The sequence below is a fragment of the Anolis sagrei genome, chromosome Y (genome assembly GCF_037176765.1).
Source record: "Anolis sagrei isolate rAnoSag1 chromosome Y, rAnoSag1.mat, whole genome shotgun sequence".
NCBI lineage: Eukaryota > Metazoa > Chordata > Lepidosauria > Squamata > Dactyloidae > Anolis > Anolis sagrei.
Genome location: NC_090035.1, coordinates 78,136,750 through 78,148,601, shown reverse-complemented (window position 1 = coordinate 78,148,601; position 11,852 = coordinate 78,136,750). Strand labels below are relative to the sequence as shown.

Below are 11,852 nucleotides of genomic sequence, written 5' to 3'. Positions count from 1 at the left end.
TAGGGATGTTTCTCCATTTCCTCCTCTTCCCACTAGTCTTGTTTTGACATTTCCAGATGTAGTGAGGCTAAGTCAGCACCCTGAGCACTTTTCCTATCTTACAACAAAGTTTTAGTTCCTTTTCCCAAGCCTTTAGTGTGTTTGCTGCCTGAATCCAGCCCTCTGATCATTGCATGCCACTCTGCGTTTCCGCCTTGCCTTTTGGGACCATGTGCTACCCTTAACTCCTGGCCGCTGGACAAGAAAACGAACGGTCATCGACTGTCCGCCCTGGTCGCAAAGCCATGCCCTTGTAAGGGAGGTCAACAGACAAACAAGTGAAGGAGAAAAGTCAGGCCAGAAGGAAGACGAGGGCAAGGAGCAGGCCGCAAAGCATGAGATCCCTCCTGGTAAAGAAAGACTTCCGCCTTGCATCTGCTTTGCAGAAGGAAAATACTAATTATGGGCTGTCTGCAAAGAGGAGAGCGTTGTGTGGGTGCCTGCTGTGTGCCGCATGCTTAATTCTCACTCTTCCCACCATGGAGCCTCCAAATCAATCATTCACTGGCAGGTTGAGAGCTCGCAAAATGAAACTCAAAGGATCCTGGGGGCTCAAAGTGATTGCCTTTCCCCCTCCCCAGCATTAGCAAATACGTAACTGCAAAAGCTTGCACTGGGCTTGGAGAATTTGTGCAGAAGTGCAAGGAGTAGAAGAGAAAAAACAGGTGTGAGATTCAACCGAGCAACTATCCTCATGTTTACCATGAAGCTCCCCACATTTTTTGCAAGTGCAGAGTCCAAAAAATATATTAAACTAGCCGTTCCCTGCCAGGCGTTGCTGTGGCCCAGTCTGGTGATCTGGAAAATAAAGGAATGAGAAAGTATTGTTTTCTAATAGATGCAATTTCTTTCTGCTTGTGAGTAAACAGTATTTCTTGTTGCTTCTTTGTCAGTGTTGATGTGGAGAGTGCCTGGTTTGCCCACCCTGGAACATGCAACATATCACGGTCCCTTTCAAATCTGTGATACTATATCTCTCTGTGTGTGAATCATATCTGTCTGTCTGTCTGTCTGTCTGTCTGTCTATCTATCTATCTATCTATCTATCTATCTATCTATCTATCTATATGGCTGGATGGCTCTTTGTCAGGAGGGCTTTGATTATGTTTTCTTGCCCTGGTGAAGGGAGTTGAACTAGATGGGCTTAAGGTAGCATTTTTCAACCTGGGGTCAGGACCCCTGGGGGGGGGGGTGTCGCAAGGGGGTGTCAGAACCACCAGAAAACACAGTATTTTCTGTTCGTCATGGGAGTTCTGCATGCCAAGTTTGGCCCAATTCTATCGTTGGTGGGGTTCAGAATGCTCTTTGATTGTAGGTGAGCTATAAATCCCAGCAACTAAAACTCCCAAATGGCAAGGTCTATTTTCCCCCAAACTCCACCAGTGTTCACTTTTGGGCATATTGAGTATTCGTGCCAAGTTTGGTCCAGATCCATCATTGTTTGAATCTGCAGTGCTTTCTGGGTGTAAGTGAACTACAACTCCCAAATGCAAGGTCAATGCCCACCAAACCCTTCCAGTATTTTCTGTTGATCATGGGAGTTCTGTGTGCCAAGTTTGGTTCAATTCCATCTCTTGTGGAGTTCAGAATGCTTTGTTTATAGCTGAACTATAAATCCCAGCAACTAAAACTCCCAAATGGCAAGGTTTATTTCCCCCCAAACTCCACCAGTGTTCACTTTGTGGCATATTGAGTATTCATGCCAAGTTTGGTCCAAATCCATCATTGTTTGATTCCACAGTGCTCTCTGGATGTAGGTGAACTACAACTCCCAAACTGAAGGTCAATGCCCACCAAACCCTTCCAGCATTTTCTGTTCATCATGTGAGTTCGTGCCAAGTTTTGTTCAGTTCAGTCGTTGGTGAAGTTCAGAATGCTCTTTGATTGTAGGTGAACTATATATCCCAGAAACTACAACTCCCAAATGACAAAATCAATCCTCCCTCCAACTCCACCAGTTTTCAAATTTGGGTGTATTGGGTATTTCTGCCAAATTTCGTCAAGTGAATGAAAATACATCCTGCATATCAGATATTTACAGGATCTCCCCTGGCAGCAACCAGCCAGGCTTTGAAGCTGCAAGGCTATTCAGTGCTAATTAATGTGGCCAATTGCAACATTCACACTTGCTTCAAGCAGACAAGAGTTCTTTCTCCCACCCTGGACATTATTCCACAGGTATACAAACCTCACTTGCCTAGTTTCCAACAGACCTCACAACCTCAGAATATGTCCGCCATAGATGTAGGTGAAACGTCAGGAGAGAATGCTTCTGGAACATGCAACTCACAGCAACCCAATGAATTTGAACTTTGAGGGTTCCAGATTTGGGTGCAGATGGTAAAGAGACAGATAGCGACTTCTGCATGTCAACAGATTCAGGTTTCACATGTGGTTTTACATCCCTTGGGACAAAGTTTGACACACATTCGGGCTTACGATCACAACTTCTGTGAGAAGCAGAAGTTGAAACGGTGTGTACTCACAGCTGGTAAGACGCTCTCTTCCTTGGCTACTTGCAGCTAGATGTTATTTATAGATATGTAATATGTAAGTTGGGGGAAATAGACCTTGACATTTGGTAGTAGTAGTTGCTGGGATTTATAGTTCACCTACACTCAAAGAGCATTGTGAACTCCACTAACAATGGAATTGAACCCAACTTGGCACACAGAACTCCCATGACCAACAGAAAATACTGGAAAAGTTTGGTGGGCATTAAACTTGGGTTTGGGAGTTGTAGTTGCTGGGATTTATAGTTCACCTACACTCAAAGAGCATTCTGAACTCCACCAACAATGGAATTGAACCCAACTTGGCACACAGAACTCCCATGACCAACAGAAAATACTGGAAAGGTTTGGTGAGCATTGAACTTGGCTTTGGGAGTTGTAGTTGCTGGGATTTATAGTTCACCTATAATCAAAGAGCATTCTGAACTCCACCAACAATGGAGTTGAACCAAACATAGCATACAGAACTCCCATGACCAACAGAAAATACTGGAAAGGTTTGGTGGGCATTGAACTTGGATTTGGGAGTTGTAGTTGCTGGGATTTATAGTTCACCTACACTCAAAGAGCATTCTGAACTCCACCAACAATGGAGTTGAACCAAACATAGCATACAGAACTCCCATGACCAACAGAAAATACTGGAAAGGTTTGGTGGGCATTAAACTTGGGTTTGGGAGTTGTAGTTGCTGGGATTTATAGTTCACCTACACTCAAAGAGCATTCTGAACTCCACCAACAATGGAGTTGAACCAAACATAGCATACAGAACTCCCATGACCAACAGAAAATACTGGAAAGGTTTGGTGGGCATTGAACTTGGATTTGGGAGTTGTAGTTGCTGGGATTTATAGTTCACCTATAATCAAAAAGCATTCTGAACTCCACCAACAATGGAGTTGAACCAAACATGGCATACAGAACTCCCATGACCAACAGAAAATACTGGAAGGGTTTGGTGGACATTGACCTTGGGTTTGGGTGTTGTAGTTCACCTACATCCAGAGAGCTCTGCGGACTCAAACAATGATGGATGTGGAACAAACTTGGCACGAATACTTAATATGCCCCAAATGAACACTGGTGGAGTCTGGGGAAAATGGACCTTGACATTTGGGAGATGTAGTTGCTGGGATTTATAGTTCACCTACAACCAAACAGCATTCTGAACTTCACCAATGATGGAAGTGAACCATACTTGGCACAGAGAACTCCCATAACCAATAGAAAATACTGGAAGGGTTTGGTAGGCATTGACCTTGAGTTTGGGAGTTGTAGTTCACCTACATCCAGAGAGCACTGTGGACTCAAACAATGATGGATCTGGACCAACCTTGGCATGAATACTCAATATGCCCAAATGTAAACACAGAAGAGAATGCCTGGCGAAAGCAGTGATACCTATCCCATAATAACCCAAGCCTCGCTTATTTGGTCTCCTCTCTTTTCTTCTGCAGGTTTCCCGCATAAAGCCCCTCCAAGTGCTCTCCACCCCGACCCGACAGCTGAAAAACAAAGTCCCGGAATATCAGAAGCTTTTCCAGGTGAGGAATTCAATCCCATCCCATCGTTCAGTTGCATTGTTCTATTTGCAAACATAACGTTGAGGAGCAGGGAGGTCACCTGGGACAGGTGCCCTTGACCAGCTTCACGGCACTTATAGAACCATAGAATCCTAGAGTTGGAAGAGACCTCATGGGCCATCCGGTCCAACCCCATTCTGCCAAGAAGCAGGAATATTGCATTCAAATCACCCCCGACAGATGGCCATCCAGCCTCTGTTTAAAAGCTTCCAAAGAAGGAGCCTCCACCACATTCCGGGGCAGAGAGTTCCACTGCTGAATGGCTCTCACAGTCAGGAAGTTCTTCCTCATGTTCAGGTGGAATCTCCTTTTTTGTAATTTGGAGCCATTGCACCAAGTCATCATCATTGCTTTTGATGAAGATGTTTGTTGTCTATGTTTTTGGTTTTATTCCGCTGTAATATGTTGTCCGGGCTTGGCCCCATGTAAGCCGCTCCGAGTCCCCGCTGGGGAGATGGTGGCAGGTCATAGAGTCATAGAATCAAAGAGTTGGAAGAGACCTCATGGGCCATCCAGTCCAACCACATTCTGCCAAGAAGAAGGAAAATTGCATTCAAATCACCCCTGACAGATGGCCATCCAGCCTCTGTTTAAAAGCTTCTAAAGAAGGAGCCTCCACCACACTCCGGGGCAGTGAGTTCCACTGCTGAACGGCTCTCACAGTCGGGAAGTTCTTCCTAATGTTCAGATGGAATCTCCTCTCTTGTAGTTTGAAGCCATTGTTCCATTGCGTCCTAGTCTCCAAGGAAGCAGAAAACAAGCTTGCTCCCTCCTCCCTGTGGCTTCCTCTCACATATTTATCCATGGCTATCATATCTCCTCTCAGCCTTCGCTTCTTCAGGCTAAACATGCCCAGCTCCTTAAGCCGCTCCTCATAGGGCCTGTTCTCCAGACCCTTGATCATTTTAGTCGCCCTCCTCTGGACACATTCCAGCTTGTCAATATCTCTCTTGAATTGTGGTGCCCAGAATTGGACACAATATTCCAGATGTGGTCTAACCAAAGCGGAATAGAGCATGGGGAGCATGACTTCCCTAGATCTAGACACTATGCTCCTATTGATGCAGGCCAAAATCCCATTGGCTTTTTTTGCCGCCACATCACATTGTTGGCTCATGTTTAACTTGTTGTCCACGAGGACCCCAAGATCTTTTTCACATGTACTGCTCTTGAGCCATGCGTCCCTCATTCTGTCTCTTTGCATTTCGTTTTTTCTGCCTAAGTGGAGTATCTTGCAATTGTCTGGAACAATAAATAAATCTGGTGGTGCGTTTCTCTCCTAGGAGGACAATGGTCTGCCGGTGCATCTCAAAGGAGGTCTCAAAGACGTCCTGCTATATCGCTTTACCATGTCGCTAAGCCTCTTTGGTAAGTTGAGATCCTCCAAAGAGCATTGAGGAGATAGAAAAGGCCTGGGCAAATTTTGGCCCTCCAGGTGTTCACCTACCTCCAGAGAGCACCTTGGGTTTGGGAGTTGTAGTTCACCTACATCCAGAGAGCACTGCGAACTCAAACAATGATGAATCAGGACCAAACTTGGCATGAATACTCAATATGTATACATGTGAACACTTGTGGAGTTTGGGGAAAATGGACCTTGACATTTGGGAGTTGCAGTTGCAGGGATGTATAGTTCACCTACAATCAAACAGCATTCTGAACCCCACCAACGATGGAATTGAACCAAACTTGGCACACAGAACTCCCATAACCAACAAAAATACTGGAAGGGTTTGGTGGGTATTGACCTTGGGTTTGGGAGTTGCAGTTCACCTACATCCAGGGAGCACTGTGGACCGAACTTGGCACAAATACTCAATATGCACAAATGTGAACACTGGTGGAGTTTGGGGGAAATAGACCTTGACATTTCGGAGTTGCAGTTGCTGGGATTTATAGTTCATCTATCTAATACGCCAACTTCATGAAAAGACCACACTCAAAGTAAGATGCAACCCACAGGGCCACCTCACTGAGGCTGTTGAAACATGCAAGGGTGTCAAGCAAGGCTGCATTCTGGCCCCTTTGCTGTTCAACTTCTATATAAACTCCATAGTGGCCCAGCTTCAAAACATGGACTTCCACCCCCCAAAGCTGGCGGGAAGACACATCTCCATCCTGCTTGATGCAGATGATGCTGCTGTGCTCTCTAGAACACCCATTGGTCTCAAAAGAGCTTTGAGAGCATTAATACAACATTGCAACACAGATCAGCTCCAACTCAATTACAATAAAACCAAAATCATGGCTTTCGCTAATAGGCCCAGGACTTACTCTTGGAGCATAGATGGTCATCAAATTGAACAAGTTACATCCTTCAAATATCTAGGTGTAGTTTTCCAATCTAATGGTAGCAGAAGAGCTCATAGGGATCAAGTATCCAACACCGCGCAGGGGAGCTCAATTGCCATTCTCAAATATCTCAGGACAAGAGGGGGCCACTTCACACCGGCAGCGCTCAAGCTGTTTGAAGCCAAGTCATTAGCCCAACTCTTGTATGGGGCTCAGCTGGGCCCCTTCCCCAGTTTTGCCCCATTAGAGGTGGTTCAGTCCAAGTTTCTGAGATCGGCCTTGCAGGTCCCTAAATGTGTTTCTAATGCCACCCTGCGACTAGAGACGGGTTTTATGAGAGTGGAGGCAAGGGTGTGGGTGGCCATACTTAACCTCTGGCTCAGACTGTCCCGTGCACCCTTTGGTCTTGCCCCACTAACCATGGAGGATGACTTCCAATCCACATGGAAGCAGGCGGTAGCATCCAAAATCTCCTCGTTGGGATTTTCTCCAGGTCTACTATTACCTATGGATTACAATCAAGCCAAAGCACTTATTAAACAACGTATCACAGACACAGAGCGCCAACTAGATCTGGCCTCAGCTCCAACCTTCCTTATCAGTGAAGACAGCAGATACCTTGCCTCCCCTATGGCATATTTAACATACTTAGAGGTTCCTATTCATCGAAGGGCTTTCACCCTGGCCCGATGCCATGCTCTCCCATCAGCTGTACTCGAAGGCCGCTACCGGAAGATCCCTTTCCCAGAGAGACTTTGCCCTTGTGACTCGGGTCATGTGGAAACAATAGAACATGTGCTCCTTCAGTGTCCGTTCTACAGGGATACCCGTGCCAGGCTTATCTTACCCTTGATAGACAAGCACCCAGGCCATTCAGGACAATTTTATACCTCCCTGCTACTTGCGGATACTAATTCAGCTACAACCTACAATGTCGCAAAGTTTTGTGCAGCAGCATACACAATCCGCCAGGGAATGACTAGTTCCAAAAGTCAACTGTGTGCCCAGTAATCGTCTTCCCTGAATCTACAATTTGGTGATGGATCTGGACATTGTATGTTTTTACCCTGTTTCCCCTTCTGCTCCCTCACCCATATTGTGTTTTTAGTAGTTGTATTTATATTTTTAATGTACCAAACATGCCAGGTTTGTAAGGAAACGTGACACTATTTCCTGTGCTGGTCAATGACCGAAATAAATGTTTTGATTTGATAGTTCATCTATAATCAAAGAGCATTCTGAACGCCACCAATGATGGAATTGAACCAAACTTGGCACACTGAACTCCCATGAGCAAGAGAAAATACTGGAAGGATTTGGTGGGCATTGACCTTGGGTTTGGGAGTTGTAGTTCACCTACATCCAGGGAGCACTGTGGACCAAACTTGGCACAAATACTCAATATGCCCAGATGGGAACACTGGTGGAGTTTGAGAAAAATAGACCTTGACATTTCGGAGTTGCAGTTGCTGGGATTTATAGTTCATCTACAATCAAAGAACATTCTGAACCCCACCAATGATATAATTGGGCCAAACTTCTCACACAGAACCTCCCTGACCAAAAGAAAATACTGTGTTTTCTGATGGTCTTTGGTGACACCACTGACACCCCATGACATTTATAACCCCAGGAACAAAAATCATGTGACACAGCGCAATCCACGATGCCTTGCAATTGAAATGTGGAATTCCCACATGAGTGTAAACCCTGGAATTCCACAAGATGGAGCCATAACAGTTCATTTGGATAAGGATGTCTTGTTTGGGTTTGCTTTGTGCAAGAGACCTCAAGATGTGTTATTAAAAGGACTTTTTAAGACTACAGCTACCCAGATCCCTCAGCCCAGTGTTTCTCAACCTGGGGGTCAGGACCCCTGAGGTGGGGGGGTCTCGAGGGGGTGTTAGTGCGTTCACCAAAGACCATCAGAAAACACAGTATTTTCTCTTGGTCATGAGAGTTCTGTGTGCCAAGTTTGGTTCAGTTCCATTGTTGGTGGGGTTCAGAACGTTCTTTGATTGTAGGTGAACTATAAATCCCAGCAACTACAACTTCCAAATTTAAATGTCCGTTTTCCCCAAACTCCACCAGTGTTCACTTTGGGGCATATTGAGTATTCGTGCCAAGTTTGATCCAGATCCATCATTGTTTGAGTCCGTAGTGTTCTTTGGATATAGGTGGACTACAACTCCCAAACCCAAGGTCAATGCCCACCAAATACTTCCAGTATATTGTGTTGGTCATGGGAGTTCAATGTGCCAAGTTTGACTCAATTCCATCATTGGTGCGGTTCAGAACATTCTTTGATTGTAGGTGAACTATAAATCCCAGCAACTACACCTCCCAAATGTCAAGGTCTATTTCCCCCAAACTCCACCAGTATTCACAGTTGTGCATATTGAGTATTCGTGTAGAGTTTGGTCCAGATTCATCATTGTTTGAGTCCGCAGTGCTCCCTGGATGTAAGTGAACTATAGCTCCCAAAACCAAGGTCAATGCCCACCAAACCCTTCCAGTATTTTTGTTGGTTAGGGGAGTTTTGTGTGCCAAGTTTGGTTATATTCCATCATTGGTGGAGTTCAGAATAATCTGTGATTGTAGGTGAACTATAAATCCCAGCAACTACAACTCCCAAATGACAAAATCAATCTCTCTCCCAACCCGACCAGTATTTAAATGTGGACGTATCAGGTATTTGTGCCAAATTTTGTCCAGTGAATGAAAATACAGCCTGCATATGAGATATTTACATTACAATTCGTAACAGTTACAAAATTACAATTACGAAATAGTAATGAAAATAATGTTATGGTTGTGGGTCATCACAACATGAGGAACTGTATTAAGGGGTCGCGGCATTAGGAAGGTTGAGAACCACTGCATTAACATTTCCTTAGCTCCCTCCAATCAGAGACCTAATCTCATATCACGGGACAACAATAGCAAAATGACAGTTGAGTAGTAGCAATGAAAATAATGTTATGGTTGGCGGTCACCACAACATGAGGAAGTGTATTAAGGGGTTGCGGCATTAGGAAGGTTGAGAACCACTGCATTAACGTTTCCTTAGCTCTCTCCAACCAGAGTCCTAATCTCATATCACGGGACAACAGTCGCAAAATGACAGTTGTGACGTAGCAACGAAAATAACGTTATGGTTGGGGGTCACCACAACATGAGGAACTGTATTAAGGGGTCGTGGCATTAGGAAGGTTGAGAACCACTGCATTAACGTTTCCTTAGCTCTCTCCGACCAGAGTCCTAATCTCATATCATGGGGCAACAGTAGCAAAATGACAGTTGAGTAGTAGCAATGAAAATAATGTTATGGTTGGGGGTCACCACAACATGAGGAATTGTATTAAGGGGTTCCAGCATTAGGAAGGCTGACAACCACTGCATTAATGTTTCCTTAGCTCTCTCCAACCAGAGACCTAATCTCATATCACGGGGCAACAGTAGCAAAATGACAGTTGTGAAGTAGCAATGAAAATAATGTAATGGTTGGGGGTCACCACAACATGAGGAACTGTCTTAAGGGGTTGCGGCATTAGGAAGGCTGAGAACCACTGCATTAACTTTTCCTTAGCTCTCTCCAACCAGAGACCTAATCTCATATCACGGGACAACAGTAGCAAAATGACAGTTGTGAAGTAGCAACGAAAATAACGTTGTGGTTGGGGGTCAGCACAACATGAAGAACTGTATTAAGGGGTCATGGTATTAGGACGGTTGAGAACCACTGCATTAACGTTTCTTTAGCTCTCTCCAACCAGAGACCTAATCTCATATCACGGGACAACAGCATTAGGAAGGTTGGGAAACACTGAGCAGGGGGGAAATAATGTGGATCAATGAGAATGACATTTTCCTGCATTTTTGCTCCATAGGTGTTGCTTATTCTCTCTACGAACTATTCAAGGCTGCCAAACCCAAGAAGAACAAGTGAGGAGGATGAAGCAGGAAAAGAGGGGTAATTGCAAATACGGACGCCCCTCGTCTGCATTGGGTTTATCCCCCTTTTTTAGAGGTTTGCAACAAAAGGGAGAGGGAAATTCATCTTTGTTGGGATTTGAGTCCACATGAATGTAGTGTTTGGAGGCGCAAAATAAACTGTCGAAAGAAGAAAAAAATAAACAATAATCCACATCAGTCTGCTTTTAGAAATGCACACCTCGTTTTAATCACCACACGTTTCAAAAAGTCGTAACCGACGAAAACAGGAACGTCAAAAATATCACAGTGACGAGTTGGATCGAAGCCAGGCCCCGGGGTGTTGACATGTAGATTTGTGAACTGCCTTCTGTTGGATTCAGACCCTTTCTTGCATCTCAGGGAGCGTCTATACCAGGCATGGGCCAAATTGGGGTCTCCAGGTGTTTTGGACTCCAACTCCCACCATTCCTAACAGCCTCAGGCCCCTTCCTTTCCCCCCTCAGCCACTTAAGCCTGGGCCTCTGAGCATGGACAGAGTGCAATTAGTGGATCTTGGATGAAAGAGGGCTTCTGAGCATGGGCAGAGTGCAATTTGTGGCTCTTGGTGGAAAAGGGGACTCTGAGCATGAGCAGAGTGCAATTTGTGACTCTTGGAGGAAAGAGAGCCTCTGAGCATGAGAAGAGTGCACTTTTTGGGTTTGGGGGAAAGAGAGCCTCTGAGCATGGGCAGAGTGCAATTTTTGGCTCTTGGAGGAAAGAGAGCCTCTGAGCATGAGTAGAGTGCAGTTAGTGGATCTTGGAAGAAAGAGAGCCTCTGAGCATGAGCAGAGTGCAATTTGTGGATCTTGGAGGAAAGAGGGCCTCTGAGCATGGGCAGTGTGCAGTTTGTGGCTCTTGGAGGAAAGAGAGCCTCTGAGCATGGGCAGAGTGCAATTTGTAACTCTTGGAGGAAAGAGAGCCTCTGAGCATGAGAAGAGTGCAATTTTTGGGTTTGGGGAAAAAGAGGGCCTTTGAGCATGAGCAGAGTGCAATTAGTGGATCTTGGAGGAAAGAGAGCCTCTGAGCATGAGCAGAGTGCAATTTTTGGGTTTGGGGGAAAGAGGGCCTTTGAGCATGGGCAGAGTGCAATTTGTGACTTGGAGGAAAAGGGGCCTCTGAGCATGAGCAGAGTGCACTTTTTGGGTTTGGGGGAAAGAGAGCCTCTGAGCATGAGCAGAGTGTAATTTGTGACTCTTGGAGGAAAGAGAGCCTCTGAGCATGAGCAGAGTGCAATTTTGGGGTTTGGAGGAAAAAGGGCCTTTGAGCATGGGCAGAGTGCAATTTTTGGCTCTTGGAGGAAAAGGGGCCTTTGAGCATGGGCAGAGTGCAATTAGTGGATCTTGGAGGAAAGAGAGCCTCTGAGCATGAGCAGAGTGCAATTTTTGGGTTTGGGGGAAAGAGGGCCTTTGAGCATGGGCAGAGTGCAATTTGTGGCTCTTGGAGGAAAGAG

The 11,852-nt window shown here is 45.4% G+C and overlaps 1 protein-coding gene across 1 annotated transcript; it reads left to right on the top strand.

The window, feature by feature from the left end:
• The first annotated feature begins 257 nt into the window (after nucleotides 1–257).
• On the top strand, nucleotides 258–10,579 carry LOC132780440 (cytochrome c oxidase subunit 7A2, mitochondrial-like). The gene is made up of 4 exons (XM_060784156.2): nucleotides 258–389; nucleotides 4,010–4,096; nucleotides 5,419–5,503; nucleotides 10,318–10,579. Exons 1-4 carry the CDS (start codon nucleotides 375–377, stop codon nucleotides 10,374–10,376), a joined length of 246 nt encoding a protein of 81 aa, XP_060640139.1. The 5' UTR covers nucleotides 258–374; the 3' UTR covers nucleotides 10,377–10,579.
• Nucleotides 10,580–11,852: the final 1,273 nt, after the last annotated feature.

Excerpts from the sequence above, each read along its gene's own strand:
- LOC132780440 (XM_060784156.2), top strand. Across the intron at positions 4,097-5,418 it reads AATATCAGAAGCTTTTCCAG|GAGGACAATGGTCTGCCGGT; the intron begins GTGAGGAATTCA and ends TTTCTCTCCTAG. Across the intron at positions 5,504-10,317 it reads CATGTCGCTAAGCCTCTTTG|GTGTTGCTTATTCTCTCTAC; the intron begins GTAAGTTGAGAT and ends TTTGCTCCATAG.